Source organism: Mauremys reevesii, linkage group 1 (assembly GCF_016161935.1).
Source record: "Mauremys reevesii isolate NIE-2019 linkage group 1, ASM1616193v1, whole genome shotgun sequence".
Classification (NCBI taxonomy): domain Eukaryota; kingdom Metazoa; phylum Chordata; order Testudines; family Geoemydidae; genus Mauremys; species Mauremys reevesii.
Genome location: NC_052623.1, coordinates 331,949,910 through 331,967,389, shown reverse-complemented (window position 1 = coordinate 331,967,389; position 17,480 = coordinate 331,949,910). Strand labels below are relative to the sequence as shown.

Genomic DNA, 17,480 nt, shown 5'->3' with positions numbered 1-17,480 from the left:
TTGAAAATTGGACTTTCAAAGTCAGGAGTGGACTAGCATTTTTAAATTCATTCTTAATTTTATGTACACAGTTTTAGGTAAAATATAGTAGGCCATGTTCAAAGCTAAAATAAAGTTGAGCACCTTTTCTCTAGAATTAGACAGAGATGTATTTATGTAAACAGCTCAAATTGGCAGTGTTTTCCAACTACAAGAGTTGATTGATTTTGTTATAGCACTTTTTAAAAAAGTGATAAAAATGTAAAACAGTGAACCAGAAATTATTTGCATACCTATATTAAGATGCCTTTGTTAGTATTAATCAAAGTTGTAGTTTGGCTCTATCATTTTCACAATGAAAGCTATTATACTGTTAATACATATTATGCACTGCTTTGGAGCACATTTGTGTTGAATAATAAGAATATCGCTACAATCTCATGTATTCCAGTAATTCCCCCACCCTACTACCTCAGCTCTCATAAACATAAAGCTACAACTCTGGAATTTTCTCTTTTATGGATCAAAATGCTGCTTCCCTTTAGATAAGGAATGTTTCACACAACACCCCAGCATTAGAACATGTAATGTTAAGAGCCTTTTATTACTGCAGAAAATTCTGAATTCTGTAAATGCTGGTGTGGTTGCAAGAGCCTTGGGTTCATTTTAACACTCAGCGCTGATCTTTGCACATGGCAGTAGCCATACAGGTCCTTCAGAAAAACTGAACAAAGTAGATAATGGGATATCCTTTATTGGACAAGGGAGGTGAGAGTTAACGGTAGTAATTTTACCCAAGTTAGGACCATTGTTACCCCATAGAGAAGACAGAAATATATAGAGGAGTTTGAAGTACTGTCTGATAATACCAAGCACTGAGACTGGGATTTTCAAATCCTAGGATTTGGAAGTCTAACTCCCTCCAGCTCCTTTGAATATCCCAGCCTGATGCTTTCTCTTTCCTGTGCTTTGCCTTAGTCATGCCTGTACAAAAAGAAAAAATCACATCTTTGTGTCTTATATTGTAACATTGTGTCTCATGTTCTTGTTGAAAAAAGCAAGTCTTAGCATGTTAAATCTGATTTTCCTGAAATGCTGCATCAATAGAGATATTAGGAACCACGGAACACAGATTTTCAAAACTTCATAGTCCTTTATATTCACTATTTAATAATAAATATTCTCAAAATGGTTTGTGTTGCACTAATGAAAAATGTGGGCATTCTCCAGTGGCAAAACTAATACCTCTCAGTGTTCATGAATAGTAACCAAACAAGTTGTAGCTTATGGAGGTATTGATTTCAAATTCTGCTAAGATTGTACTTTCATTGCACTGTTAGTACTTTTTTAAAACACTGATTCAGTTGTAGATTAATTAGAGCTAAACGGGTCTTTCCCGTCTTCGATCAGAGCTTTGAGATGTGGGTTTATGAACCCCAGGAGTGGGTTGAGTTAACCCTCAGTATCTTGTTTGACCATTTGAGTGCCACACCCTTTGTGATATAGGGCCCTGCTCCATAAACACTATGGGCAGGTGCATACTACAAGCTTGCATCGGCATAGGCACCGCTGTAGCTTTTTTGGTGAAGATGGTCTAAGCCAGGGGTCAGCAACCTTTCAGCAGTGGTGTGCCGAGTCTTCATTTATTCACTCTGATTTAAGGTTTCACATGCCAGTAATACATTTAAATCTTTTTAGAAGGTCTCTTTCTATAAGTCTATAATATATAACTAAACTATTGTTGTATGTAAAGTAAATAAGGTTTTTAAAATGTTTAAGAAGCTTCATTTAAAATTAAATTAAAATGCAGAGCTCCCCGGACCAGTGGCCAGAACCCAGGCAGTGTGAGTGCCACTGAAAATCAGCTCATGTGCTGCCTTCGGCACACGTGCTATAGGTTGCCTACCCCTGGTCTAAGCTGACGGGAAATATCTCTCCTGTTGGCTTAATAATGCCACCTCCATGAGAGGGGGGGTAACTACATCAGTGGGAGATGCTCTCCCGCCAACATAGTGCCATCTACACAGGGGGTTAGATCAGTATAACTATGTCACTTAGGCCTGGTCTACACTATGAGTTTATATCGAATTTAGCAGCGTTAAACCGAATTAACCCTGCACCCGTCCACACAACAAAGCCCTTTATATCGATATAAAGGGCTCTTAATACCGATATCTGTACTCCTCCCCGACGAGGGGAGTAGCGCTGAAATCGGTATTGCCATTTCGGATTAGGATTAGTGTGGCTGCAATTCGATGGTATTGGCCTCTGGGAGCTATCCCACAGTGCACCATTGTGACCGCTCTGAACAGCAATCTGAACTTGGATGCACTGGCCAGGTAGACAGGAAAAGCCCCGCAAACTTTTGAATTTCATTTCCTGTTTGCCTAGCTTGGAGCGCTGATCAGCACAGGTGACCATGCAGTCCCAGAATCAAAAAAGAGCTCCAGCATGGACCGTGCAGGAGATACTGAAGCTGATCTCTGTATGGGGAGATGAATCTGTTCTATCAGAACTCCGTTCCAAAAGACGAAATGCCAAAGCATTTGAAAAAATCTCCAGGCTATGATAGACAGAGGCCACAGCAGGGACTCAACACAGTGTTGTGTGACAAGCATAATGGAAAGCCAAAGAATCAAATGGACAATCACGGAAGGAGGGAGGGGGCTGAGGACTCTAGCTATCCCACAGTTCCCGCAGTCTCCAAAAGGCATTTGCATTCTTGGCTGAGCTCCCAATGCCTGAAGGGTCAAAAACATTGTCGCAGGTGGTTCAGGGTATATGTCGTCAATCCCCTCCCACCCCCATTTCTTACCTTTTTTCAATGTCACTCTATGTCTACTGGATGCTGCTGGCAGACGCGGTACTGCAGTGTTACACAGCAGCATCCTGTTGCCTTCTCTTCCTGATGGCAGATGGTACAATATGACTGGTATCCGTCATCATCATCCCATGAGTGCTCCTGGCTGGCCTCGGTGAGGTTGGCCAGGGGCACCTGAGCAAAAATGGGAATGACTCCCGGTCATTCCTCTTTAAGCTTTGTCTCCTGGAGATTCAGTCCTGCCTGGAATATCATAGCAGTTGGAGGCTGTGCTTCCCCCACCCCCTTTAATGTCTAGTGGAGATTCAGACCTGCCTGGAATATCATAGCAGCTTGAGGCTGCCTCCCCCCCCCCATTTTATCTCAATAAAGTCAGTGTTATTTCTTATTCATGCATTCTTTATTACTTCATCACACAAATGGGGGGATAACTGCCATGGTAGCCCAGGAGGGGTGTGGGAGGAGGGAATCAACAGGTGGGGTTGTTGCAGGGGCACCCCCTAGAATGGCATGGAGCTCATCATTTCTGTGGGATGTCTGGGGCTCTGACCCCGGAGCGGCTGTTTGCCTCTCTGGTTCTTTAGTAGACTTGCCTGATATTCTAGGCAGGACTGACTCTACCTTTAGACAAAACGTAAAGAAGGGAATGACCTGGGGAGTCATTCCCATTTTTGTCCATGTGCTCCCGGCCGACCTCACCGAGGTCAGCCAGGAGCACCCATGACAGCAGCAGATGGTACAATGTGACTGGTAACCATCTCTGCTAACTTGCAAAGGCAAGGGGACACTGCTGTGTAGCACTGCAGTACCGCATCTGTCAGCAGCATCCAGTAGACATATGGTGACAGTGAAAAAAGGCTAAACAGGCTCCATGGTTGCCGTGCTATGGCGTCTGCCAGGGCAATCCAGGGAAAAGGCGCGAAATGATTGTCTGCCATTGCTTTCACGGAGGGAGGATTGACTGACGACATTTACCTAGAATCACCTGCGACACTGTTTTTGCCCCATCATGCATTGTGATCTCAACCCAGAATTCCAATGGGCGGGGGAGACTGTGAGAACTATGGGATAGCTACCCACAGTGCAACACTCCGGAAGTCGACGCTAGCTTCAGTACATGGACGCACACTGTCGAATTAATGTGCTTAGTGTGGCCGCGTGGACTCGACTTTATACAATCTGTTTCCAAATACCGGTTTCTGTAAAATCAGAATAATCCCGTAGTGTAGACATACCCTTAGGGGTGTAGATTTTTTACACTCCTGAGCAACATAGTTATACTGAAGTAAGTGTGTAGTGTAGACCTGGCCCACCAAACATAAGTGCTCACTAGGACTGCTCTGGTAGTAATCACTATGCCTGGCAGTGTTTGCAGAATCAGGTGCATCATTGGTTTTTATAGCTTTGACATCTTTATTATACAGCGCTGTAACCTGGCTTTTTTCACGTGGATTAGATAAATTATATTACACGAGCTTTTGATCAAAACATTTCTTTAACCAAAGTTAGTGAATTTACAACTTATTCTAGTCACATTGGGAAGACTGGATTTAAACATCTGTATACAGCCACCTAGTGTGGGAGAGGAAAATTGCAACCCATCACCTATGTCCTTTAATGGTCCGATGCTACATGAGAATACTTTCTGTGAACAAACAGGTCACATTCTTCACTGGGCTGAGCAAGGCTTGCTCCTCCCTGCTGTGTCCCAGCAAAGGAGACCAGATTTTTCATAGTGAATCCTGGGACCCCTGTCATGGAGGGGCAGGGGTGGTGGTGGTGAGGGTACGTAGGGGACAGTTCTGCTTAGCATCCAGAGGGTGTGCATGGGAGGATGACAGAGAAAAAGGTGCCTTTTCTTCAGCTATGCAAACTCTCCATCCTCACACTTCTCAGCTTCCACACCCACCTGTACAATTTGTCACTACACACGCCAGAGGGCCATTGCAAGGACTCTCACGGGCGTGAGTGGAGGTTCATCGAAAGGCCTGGTGGTGACGGTAGGTTTTCAACAGGAGAAAAACCCGGTAGGGAATAGCCCTTGTGGTGCACGCGTCCTTTGAGCCTGTTACCTATGTCACTGGCTGAGCTACATTCAGATTGTCCCCTTTTCATCAAGAGGAGCTAGTGGGCTTACTGCTGGGCGTGTCTGTAAGAGTCAGCATGAAAAACAGCCCCCACTAATTTCTTCGAGTATTTTATTAACAGGTTTTTTCCTAGAGCCACGTAAATTAAACTGGACTAAAAACCAACAGAAAATTAGATGATTCCATGTATCTAAGTACTGTATGCGGCCCTGGCTTAGCAGAATACAGCCATTCAATTCTGAAAAGTTCAGAAAATGGTAAAAACAGAGGCTTGAGCCAATTTCCATTGCCATTTGAGACAGGATGTTTTACCAGGTCCTAACTTTTGCATGTAGCGTATTTGTTTTCTTGCTCAGTAATGTCATTTTTTATGGCTATTACTTGATCCTCTAGTTGCTTTAGTTGATCAGCCTTATCTTGTTTAGTCTGATTCAGATCATGGAGCTTCTTTGCCAAATCTGAAAGAAGAAAGTAACATTTAATGATGCATTTATTGTTGTGCACGTAAAAACTGTGGATAAAACACACGTGTTGTTATCAAATAGTTCCCCTGGAGAAATGTGTGTTGCCGCTAAAACTATTTGATAAGAACACGTGTGTTTTGTCCGCAGATTACAACAGCCTTCAAGATGTTTATTTTTCCAAGTGTGCTTTTATTGTTAGCCATTATGAGTAAGGCTTTGTCTGCGTACACAGCTTTTAGCCACACAGCTGTGCCACTGCAGCCATGCCGTTAAAAAGGCACATAGTGTAGTCACTGTTTGTCGGCAGGAGAGAGCTCTCCTGCCCACAAAAAACTTCCACCCCCCATGAACGGCATTAGCTTTATCGGCAGGAGAGTGCTCCTGCTGACAAAGCGCTGTTCACAGCGGCGCTTATCCTCGACAACTTTTTTCTTTTTGGGGTGGGTGTGTGTTTTTCTAACACCTCCGAACAACAAAAGTTTTGTCAGTCACTTGCCAGTGTAGACATAGCCTTAGTCTGTGGAGACCTTGTCTTGGTCAGCTGCTTTCAGTGGCGATGACTCAAACAAACTGAGCACTCAGCAGTGTAAATAAAGGCTCACAGTCTGGCTCCAAATAACTCATGCTCCTCTCCTTTATGGGAGTTTTATGCAGGTAATTCCACTGGCTTCTACGCAGTTACTCCAGATTTACACAAAGGTTGTTCAGAGGCCCCCAGTCTTTATCATGAAAACATGTGCACTGACGATGAATCAAAACTGCATTTTTTCATGATGTGCAGTCCTAAGATTCCCATCATCATAGTTTCGGGGCCTTTGGACTGGGGAATGCTTGGAGACAACAGAACAGGGTTATTTTTCTTCAGTGGCTTTTCTCAAGGTTTATTCCCTCTTGTGCTCTCTTTCTTATCCCCCATTAACATCCAAAAGAATTTACTCCCATGCTGGCATTTGCTGGTTGGTTATTTTTATAGGCCGCTGAGCCTGGTAGGAGCAAGCCCAGTACTGACCCCAGTGCTGCTTTCTTTGAAATCAGTGATAAAACTTCCATATGTGTCAATAGATGCAGGATTGGGCCCATTCACTAGACTGCTGCTATGTATTTTGATGGTTTGCTAGTGTGGTGATATTACTGTGATTTACTATTGACACACAGACTGTGACTCTAATAAAAGTAAAAACAACAAGGAGTCCTTGTGGCATTCTAAGGTGCCAGAAGGACTCCTCATTGTTTTTGCTGATACAGACTAACAGGGCTACCACTCTGAAACCTGTCTAATAAAAGTGAAAAGCTGTGAAAAGCCTAATGCTCAAACAGTATCCCACTAGCCTGTCCCAGCCACTCGGTGTTTGCATTCAGTTGTGCTTTACAGATGTGCACAGAATCCTATCAGGACACAAAGGGCCTGATCTTACAAGGTGCCGAATATCCTCACTTCCCATTGTCTCCAGTGGTACTTGTTATATTCCACCCCTCCCAACCCATCCCAAATTTTCGCCACTTGAATAACTTTTCCCCATTCCCCAGGCAAACCTGCTGATTCCAGTGGGAACCAAAGGTGCTCAGTACTGGGCAGGATTGTGCTTTAGGATTGTTGCGACCAGTGTGTTTTAAAATCAATTCAGTTAAATCGTTGCAGAACCCCATGTGGTCACTCTTAACTGATTTAAGCTTGGCTTATAGCAGCTTGTGTTAGAAAATGTACAGGCATAGCTAAACCAAGGTAACCAGTTTGAAACTTTGCACCAGTTTAACTACGTAGTGCACTGTGTATGTGTGTAGACAAGGCCTTCAGGTTATATTTCCGTCTTTCAGCATTTTCATATGTATTTCACTGCTGAGCATGGAAATGAAAGTGGGACACCTGTTACTCTTTTGATTTTTTCTTCAGTCTCTTCAGCCAGTTTCTCTGCTGCTTCTTTCAGCTGCTTCAGTTTCTCTAATATTTCTCTTGGAAGCCCTTTTATTTTTACTTTTTCTTGCAGAATGGTGTATTTTCTCTTAAGGTTTGCAAATTCCTGCAACAACAAACAAACCAACCAACCCCACTTGATTTTGGGTAATGATGTGCCCTGTAATTTATTTGACCTATGAAGAAAGCAGAGATTTTTCTACCTCATTTATCACTCCTCTCTGAATCACATATTATGTCTTTCATTCTTTTAAATCTAAAACTCCACCCAGGATAAATATGCATTGGATGAAGCCCTGAAAATGCAAAATCCAGCAGAAATCAAAATAAAAACAGTCTTGCCTGTCGAACAATCCAAAATAAAGAGAGGATGGAGCTGGATAATAAACATAATTTGAGCAGGCTTTTAAAAGATTGTGTTATTCCTAGTTTATTTCCCTTTATTGGTTTCGTGTTTGCTTCCATTTTAGACACAAGGCTCAATTCAGTTTTAATGAACTAGGCATAGCATAATTTTTACAAATTTGGTTTAATAATATTTACTTTCTGGCTCCATGCCTACTTGGTTTTGGTTACTGTGAAGGTTGCAATTTGATTTCTGCTGGATTTTATGGAGTGTGGAGGCTCATTCAGTGCATACTTTGGCTTTTGATCTGTGGCTTTTTGTTATCCATACACAGAATTCTGGAAAAATTCTACCTAGCTCAGTGGGTACTTAAGAATTTGAGCTATATTGAGCATCAAGGGGGAAAAGCAAAACAGTTTTCTCTGAAGTCAAGTGTGTTAAATGCAAGGGACAAGATTGTGATACCTTCACTCATAATGAGTAGTATCTTGCCCCAGGGTGTAATGTACTATTCAATGGGAGTAAGAATATCACAGTCTGGCACAAGATTTGTGTTTGTTTAAATTGATGTAAGTAAACAGGACTATTGTTTGCTGGATAAGTTAAAATGGGAAGGAAATGCTTCTGATTCTGTGCAACTCTAAACTGGATGGCATAATGGAAAATGTAAATAAATCTTGGAAGGCGCATATATGCATATTTACACTACACTTTTCATTCAAAAATAGCGAAAAACATGTGGGAAGGGCAGCAATTTTCTTTCTTGAATGTGACAGAAATACATTACTTTATCTGTGTCCATAGCTTGCTTTTGTGCCTGTTCTGCATCTGCTTTTACATTTGCAGCCTGGTTCCCATTCATCAGCATTTTCCTCTGCAGCATGGCAATTTCATCTTCCAGCTCAGACTGTTTTTCTGAAAAGTCCTTTAGTTCATCACTTGTCTTATTCACTTGATTCTCAGTCTATAGGAAAACAACCAGAAGGCAATACTCCCTTTATGCAATGTATAACTAACCTGCAAAACTCACCACTGAAGGATATTAAGGCAAACAGATTAACAAGTCCCCTTTAAAGTGGAACTGGTGCCATATCTGGGCCAAAATCTGTTCACATTTACACTGGTTTAAATTTGCAGTATCTTTGAGATTTTTGGTCGCAATCCAGGTTTTAGAAACAAGCTGTAATTTAAGTGAATTGCAAGAATCATAACATAACATCACACAATAAGTGGATAAAAAAAGCTACAATCATTGGCTACATTGTACATAAAGATACCTGTGAGATTTTTGTCTTAATTTCTTGTTTCTCTCCATTTAACCTTACGAAGGTGTCTTTGGTTTGTCCTTTCGTGCCTTCAGCTTCCTTCAGGTTATTTATCACTTCATCAAGAGGTGGCAGAGCTTTTGCTGCTTCCCTAAAATAAAAGTAAATAGTTGTATAATATCTTAATGTGTAAATCCAGTAAAAGGCATATCCTCAAATCCCTTTATACCCCCAAACCCAGAAATGCATTACTAGTCCCCTGGTTCCTTGAGCCCAGCATTCACCTGCTCTTCCAAAAATCTAGAATTGCTGGGCCCAATGGGATGGGAAAGCAACCCATCAAAAAGAGAAATCGACATAGACTTGAAAGTTAAGTTTGGGGTGTGATGCGGCAGGCTGGCTTATGCTGCGCTATCGTTCAGGAGGCCAAGGAGCTGAATACATTTTCCTCCTCCCCACATTCCTACTCTGGTTGCATATCACCATTCAGACCTCCCAATGAATGAGGTCCCAAATGAAGCGAAGAGCTTCCTTGGGTTGACAATTCTGCTTGGCTAGTTCAGCAGGCAGAGCAGTCAAGAGCTAGCAGAGATGTAGGCCCAGATCCTCAAAGGTTTTTAGGAGCTTATCTTCCATCAATGGGACTTAGGTGTCTAAATACATGAGACAATCTGGGCTGTAGCCTTTGATTGTTTACACAGATTTGTGTGCTGCGAAAGGTGTCAGATCATTACCATTGGAGGGAGGCCCCAGTGCAAATGAAAAGTAGGAACATGCTGTAATGAAAGCCCTGAACTTATCTGCTGTGTAGCCCTTCCACCTGCTGGCTGGCATACTGAGGGACCTCACTAATGAATTTGCCCTTGGTACTTGCACTGCAATTTCATTTAGATTTATCACATCAGTAAGAGAATATTCTACTCACTCAGCTTGTTTTGCTTCCACCAGAAGTTTTTGGGCATCTTTCCTTTGGTTATTTAACTTGTTCACATTTAGTTCATAGTCCTCACAGTGTGTTACAAGGTTCCTGATTTTATCAAACATATTTGTTAGCTGTTGTGGAGTCCTTGGAAGGTTTACATCTAGAACATGCTTTGCAACCTTCTCTATGTCTTCTGGAGGTGCACTTTCATCTTTAACAAATAGAGTATAGAACATAATAAGATGTACCTTTCTGCACAGTGAAATTTAAACATTGGTACAATGTCATGTATGCTGAGTTATGTTGGCTAATAAAGCTGACAAACACAGCAAGGCGGGGTCAAGCAATTCTTTCTCCCTTTTTTTAGTGTAATGTTATATTTCAAGGTGCTGCTAATCTGTTGTCAGAGCAGGATAAAAATGGAGTTGAGCCTACTTTGAACTGGTGTATTAAAATTCAGGTGTAAAACTCAATCCCCAGAGGGTTCTAAATCACTGATGTATGCAGTGTTGTTGTAGCCATGTCAGTCACAGGATATTAGAGAGACAAGGTAGGTGAGGTAATATCTTTTATTGAACCAGCTTCTGTTGGTCCAATAAAAGATATTACTTCACCCTCCTTGTCTCTCCAAATGATTGACACATTTTGCTGTGTTGTGCAAAGCCCATTTCTCCCCTCACCCACCAGATCAAAGGGACACCAAAGTGAGTGTTGTGGGAACATGGCCACAATGTTTAGAAGGTGACTTGGGTGGAAATAAACATTTAAAAAGTTTATGCTAATGTTGCAAAACAACCTACCAAAGGTTAAGCACTAGAAATGACAGTGGTATGCTGTTCAGGGGGTACCATTAACTCCTTCATTCCTGAGGGGTAATTTTCTTAGAAATATTTAACAACAAAGAACAGAAACAAAAGCTACTACACATGGCAATGCTCAGTGTGGCTGAGTTAACATTGCCATAGGCACCTTAACTGTTGTATTTCCTGCCTTTTTAATTTGTAAGTAAGAGCAATTATGAATGATTCATTCACCGTTGCTATCAGGGAAACAAAATCTACAAATTACTAGGACTTATGCACAGTTTTGCCTTTATTTTTGATAAAGTAGTTTGTCTCATTGCAAAGGATGACTCTGTTCCCAGCTGTCACTCCACCACAGCAGGCTGGATGCTACTGGATTGCCAACCCCAAATGTTCAAAAATTGTAAGTCAAGCCACCAAAACCACAAGACTGGCTTAAAAATCTTGAGAAATCAATAAAGCTGGGTTTTTTTTGTTTTTGGTTTTACTTGCCTTCTGGGGTTATTTTTTGGGTTTTTTTTTTTTTAACCTTTAGGATTCACCTATTTTCTACAACAATGAGGCCTGGAAACTTTATTTTAAAATGAAAGCAGAGATTCTTGACTTGACTTCAGGACTAGGGCTCAAGAAGAACACCAAATATTGTGAGATTCACAAGAGCTGACAATACAGATTTGATGCATTCATTGTCCTTTTGAAAAAGGAGAGGAAGCAGGTCAAGGGAGGGGTGAGAGGAAAGTCCCCAGTTCCCTCCCTACCATGCAACAGTCAACCTGGTGCCTCTTAGTGAGCATGGAAAACTGCATCCTTAGGGGGTCGCTGGGCTTTATGCAGGTGAAGTGCAGGAGAAATGCAGCTCCTGGGGGTGAGGATGCAGAGCAGGCCCCAGGTTTGTAGGCTGGAGCTGCAGATGCTCTGACCCACTTATGGCTGTTAAAATTGCATGAATGTGGACCCCCCCACACCGCCCCCAGCCACCCTCATTATCACCTTCTGCCGGCCTATTCGGGGCTGTGGAATGTATCACTGTGTCCTGATTTCTGCAGGACTAGTGGAGGGAAGGCTGTATGTGCCTTGTGCCCTCCGCTGGCAGCCCTGCCTATCTGGTCACTCCCCACATGTGGATCCCCATGGAGAACCTTCCATGCGGGAAATGCTCTGGAGCTTGTGGGCATGAGTGGACCAACAATTAGTTGTGTAAGGCAGTAGCCATCCGGACCACTTGCATCTGCATGCTTAACATTAAGCCCATTAATAAGTCGTTACAGGGTTGGGACTTAATAGATCTCTGGGAAATAGTCCAACATACTGATATGCCATGGGAGGGAGAGCTGTGTGAAACAGCGTCACTGAAAGAGATTGATCAAGTCTGAAAGTAGACAGCAGATCAGACACATGTGTGCAGTGTGGCTGTTAAAGCTGAAAATGCCAGTGCATTTTGAGGGTTCCCAGGCTGTGCCATCATGTTACAGAGCAGAGAGGTAAATGTCATATGATATTGAAATACAGGAAACAGGATTCAAAGAAGAACTTTCCTTGCATATTTACCTAACAAAAAGTCTTTCACTTTTCTGATGAACTCCTTTGCATTCTCGCTATCAATTTCAGTTTGATTCTTAGCTTTCTCTAGTTTCCCATGTAACTGTGAGCCTTTCGTCTTGGTGTCTTCTGCCATTTTTCTGATGCTTTCAATCTGGAAATATTTTTAAATATAGTGTTATCCTCTCTAGGGTTTCAATGTCATTGTTTGGCAAGCTCGGCTCCCATCGGAACATATTAAAACAATACTTATAAAAGACTCCGGGCCAGGTTCTTGTCCTGTTAAACTGAGTGGGTGTTATAGCATTGACTTCATTTGGACCTACACCAAAGACAACATAATATATTCCTTCCATTTTCACAGACTTTTAAACAATTATTGTTTTGAAGGCAAAACATACCTACTGTTAAAAAAACAAGATGCTGTACCTCACTCACTCTTAAAATGATATGAACATTAAGGTTGACCGGAGTACGGGGGGGAATATCTCGTAATTGCATCTACTCCCCCGCTTTCTGCTTGGAATCAGTGTAAAATGTAACATTATTACATTTATTATTAAAATTATTGCATAAAGGATGGTGCCAAGACCCGGAGGTTTAAAATATGCCCTTAAAAGTTCAGTGTTTCCATTAATACGATATTCATAATCATTTAGGGCTTGTCTACTCTTAAAATGCTGCAGCAGCGCAACTGCACCACTGTACCACTTCCATGAAGACACTACCTATGCCGCTAATGGGAGAGATTCTCCCATCAGATAGTTACTCCGTCTCCCTGAACGGCAGTAGCTAGGTCAATGGGATCATTCTCCTGTCAGCCTAGTGCTGTATTTAGGTTGGTTTAACTGCATTGGTTTAAACAATGTTTAAAACGGGACTGGATAAATTCATGGTGGCTAAGTCCATAAATGGCTATTAGCTAGGATGGGTAAGAATGGTGTCCCTAGCCTCTGTTCGTCAGAGGATGGAGATGGATGGCAGGAGAGCGATCACTTGATCATTGCCTGTTAGGTTCACTCCCTCTGGGGCACCTGGCATTGGTCACTGTCGGTAGACAGATACTGGGCTAGATGGACCTTTGGTCTGACCCGGTACGGCCGTTCTTATGTTCTTATGTTATTGCTCAGGGCTGTGTATTTTTCACACCTCTGACAAGGGAGTTAGTTATACCGACCTAATTTCCTACTGTAGACCAGGCCCCAGTTGATAGTTTTATTTTAATTAGCTATGTTTCAACCATTTTTAAATAGCAAAACAGGTGTTTGTTTTGCTCAAGGCCATATTGTGCTTTAGGTGAAACGTCTATGCACTGGTTCTCTGCAAACCAGGAAGAGAATGCTTCACACAGATTAATTTATCCTTACAATTCCCCTGTAAGGTACTGTAAATATCACCTATATTTTATAAAGAAGGAAACTGCGGCTCAGAGAGGTTAAAGGGACATTGTCAACATGAAAAATCAAGTTTCTGTCTGAAAATGTTTGACCTATTATTGTTACAAGTATCACCTATAATTACCAGGATTGAAAGAAACTAGCAATGAGAACAAATTTTTAATATTTTTCCACTTTGTTTACTGTGCATTTGACATGATTTTATGTATAGTCATTTTCACTATTTTGTTGCATAGTTAGCAAGGGTGAACTGGCAACTGAAGAGATCCGTATAAAACATCACAGAAACAGAACATCTCATATTTTTAAAGACATTTTTAAAAGTGAAAGAAACTATTTAAACAGTATGCTCTCAGAGAATGATTTTTTTTTTAAATTACTCGTGAACTTAAATTACCTCTAAGCACATGAGGAATCCCATTGATATCAATGAGCATGCATTGGGACTTACTCAGGTGCATAATGTTAAGCAAGTGGTTAAGTTTTGGCAGGATCAGGGCCAATGTCTTGCAAGATCACCTGTCGAGTCTGTGGCACAGTTAGGAATAGAATTTAGCTTTCCTAACTCCCAGTCCTGTGCGTTAGCCACGAGATGACATTTCTTCTCTGATGTAAAAAGGCACACTGGGGCAAAAGAGGTAGATGTTCACTTTAGAAGACAATGACAGCACATCAAATATTTGGCTTACTAATTTTGCCATTGTTTGTAGTATTGTAGCCAGGTGTTGGCCCCAGAATATTAGAGAGACAAGACGATATCTTTTATTGGACCAACTTATGTTGGCAAGAGAGACAAGCTTTCAAGCAACACAGAGCTCGTCTTCAAGGCTGGGAAAGGTATGCAGCATTTCACAGCTAAATACAAGGTGGAACAGATTGTTTTGCATAACTAATGAACACATATTGTGAAAGATCATTCGAAGTAAAGTGGCCCATTAACAGCTCTGCAGTCCTAGGACAAAAAAGGGGAGTTATTGGATTACAGATTGTTGTAATAAATCATAAATCTAGTGTCTGCTGATTTGATCATTATCTGGTGGTTGGATTTCAGGGACTGCATAGCTGTCCTGTCCTCCTGACAGTGGAGAGATTGTGGTAGATGTGATGTGCCAAAGCACCATTGTAGTTCCCAACCATGATGACTATGTGAATGAGGCCGACTGACAACTGTCCAACACCATCTACTATAAAGAACTCAAAGACCATCCAACAGCACAATTCACAGAGAAATGTAAAGATATCACCAAATTTTTTCCTAAAAAAATCCAAGGGAAACTCTACAACTTCATCCCCCACGACTACACCCCAGGGACCTGCTACATACTTGCTGAGATATACAAACATCATGTCTGGCCCTGGCACTCTTACTGAAGGAATCTCAGGACTCATCAAAACCATTCTCATACCACTCACCACACAAAGGGCCAGCTTCCTCCAGAACACAACTGACTTCCTCCAGGACCTCTGCAACATTAACAGTCTCCCTCCAAACACCATCCTTGCCACCATGGATGTCACTTCCCTACCTAGCAACATCCCTCGCAATGAAGGCATGCATCACTGCCTCCCTCAAATATCTACAAACAATGGACAACACTCAGCTATCCACCCCAAACACATCGCTAAACCCATCCATTTCATCCTCACCCATAACAATTTCACATTTAACAACAAATACTGAGTCCAAACCATGGGAACAGCCATGGGTACTTGGATGGCTCCCCAATATGCCAATCCCTAAATGGGCCACCTTGAGGAAGAATTTCTGAAAACACCACAAACCCTATGATATACCTGAGACACATCAATGATATTTCATTCTTTGGACAGATGACCTAGGCTCCCTCAGGTTTCCACCACAACTTTAACAACCACCACCATCCATCAAACACTCTCTAGAACACTCCTGCACCAGCATCAACTTCCTGGACACTATAATCATCTTCAGCAATGGAACTCTACAGACAACTGTATACAGAACCTCATGGATCATCATGCCTATCTTCACAGATCTAGTAACCACCCCAAGAAATCTGTTATCTACAGCCATGCCCTCAGATACTGCAGAATATGCTCCTAGGAGGAAGTCCAGGATACAGATCTTAGCACACTTAAAACTGCCTTCAACATACAAGGATACTCCACAAGAGAAGTAGATCACTTCAGGGAAATGGGCCAACCAAATACCCCAAAAGAACCTGCTTCAATACAGAAAAAAAAAACTTTTGACCACACACACCTAGTTGTCACCTACCACCCCACACTGGAACCCAGATGGTATATCATTAAATAGTTACAACCCATACTCTACTGGGACCACATCCTGAAATAAATCTTTCCCAACCCTTCTTCTGGCCCTCAAACATCCCCCCAACCTCAACAATCTCATCATCAGAAGGAAGCTCCCCACAGACCAGGACCCACCAATTCAGAGCAGCACCAGACCCTGACATAACAGATGCAAAACCTGCCTACACCTCTCCATTACTATAACAATCAATACCCCCCACAAAACACCTTTCAAGATCTATAGGTCCTACACATGCCTATCACAACATGTGGTATACCTCATCCAGTGGATTAAATTCTCCAATAACAACTAAGTGGGTAAAACTAGACAGTCACACAGAAAAATGATAAGACACAAAAACGCTGCATCACCTGTGAGGGAACACTTTTCACAAAGCAATCACTTTATATCTGACCTTGGCCACTTTGAATCCTCTTTCACAATATGTGTTAACTCCTTATGCTAAACAATCTGTTTCACTTTGTTTTTTGCTGTGACACTCGGAGTACCTTTCCCAGACCTGAAGAAGAGCTCTGTGTAGCTCAAAAGCTTATCTCATTCTCCAGCAGTAGTTGGTTCCATAAAAGATATTACCTGACCCACCTTGTCTCTCTAATTTTGACACTGCCCCTTTTATAGTAATTGCACAATTACCTTCTGGACATGACAGTTTGGATTAGTCAAATTCTTTGTCTTAATTCCTGCATCATATTTGGCTGCCAAATTATTCCACAGAATACACTAGATTAGGTTATACAGTACCTGATTTTCAGACTCTTGTAGTTGTCTAGTCAAATTATTTAACAACATGTCTGTCTCTTCAGCTTTCTTGACTGTGTTTGTAGAAAGAGGAAGAGTTCCATTACAGTTTGGGCCACCACATTGTTCATTTCCATTGCTATTTCGACATAAAGCTCCCCCACAACGTGTCATAACACATGACAGGTTTCCTGGTAGCCCACAACTCTGCAATAAAAGCACATTCATGGCAAGAAGCAACACGTGATGAGCTTTTCATGATTCTGAAATGTAATCAGGGGCGGCTCTACGTTTTTGGCCGCCCCAAGCAGTCATGCGCGGGAGGCGCCCCGGAGCCGCGGGAGCAGCGGACCTCCCGCGGGCATGACTGCAGAGGGATCGCTGGTCCCGCGTGGCTCGGCCGGACCTCCCGCGGCTGCAGACGGTTTGCGGGTCCGGCGGCTCCACTTGAGCTGCCGCAGTCATGCCTGCGGGAGGTCCAGCCGAGCCACGGGACAAGCGCCCCCTCCGCAGTCATGCCTGCGGCAGGTCCGGTCGTCCCGGGGCTCCGGTGAACCTCCCGCAGGCATGAATGCGGCAGGTCCGCCGGCACAGCCTGCCGCCCCCCCCCGGCCGCAGGGGACGCCCCCTAGATTTTGCCGCCCTAGGCACCAGCTTGTTTTGCTGGTGCCTAGAGCCGCCCCTGAATGTAATACTAGAGCAAGTAAGAATATTTGCATTTATAATGGCACTTTTCTCCTAAAGGATCTGAAAAGACTTCACAAAATACAATGCCACTGAGATGGATAGTGGGCAGTGAACCAGCCGACACACACTATATAATGGTCGATAAAGTGGTGGAACCTTTTGGACAATGACAACAGTGAAAACTGCTAGTCTTACAAAAAGTGCTGTGG

General features: G+C 42.5%; 1 protein-coding gene across 1 annotated transcript in view; it reads right to left on the bottom strand.

Annotated features, from left to right (window-relative positions):
- Positions 1-5,076: 5,076 nt before the first annotated feature.
- Positions 5,077-17,480, bottom strand: part of LAMB4 (laminin subunit beta 4) — a 72,728-nt gene continuing 60,324 nt past the window's right edge. The window contains exons 28-34 of the mRNA XM_039484383.1: positions 16,588-16,791; positions 12,148-12,292; positions 9,800-10,007; positions 8,887-9,025; positions 8,397-8,573; positions 7,216-7,369; positions 5,077-5,345 (exon numbers count right to left, since the gene is read on the bottom strand). Coding sequence (XP_039340317.1) covers positions 5,206-5,345; positions 7,216-7,369; positions 8,397-8,573; positions 8,887-9,025; positions 9,800-10,007; positions 12,148-12,292; positions 16,588-16,791 — 1,167 coding nt within the window. The 3' untranslated portion in view covers positions 5,077-5,205. The remainder of the gene's footprint in view (positions 5,346-7,215; positions 7,370-8,396; positions 8,574-8,886; positions 9,026-9,799; positions 10,008-12,147; positions 12,293-16,587; positions 16,792-17,480) is intronic.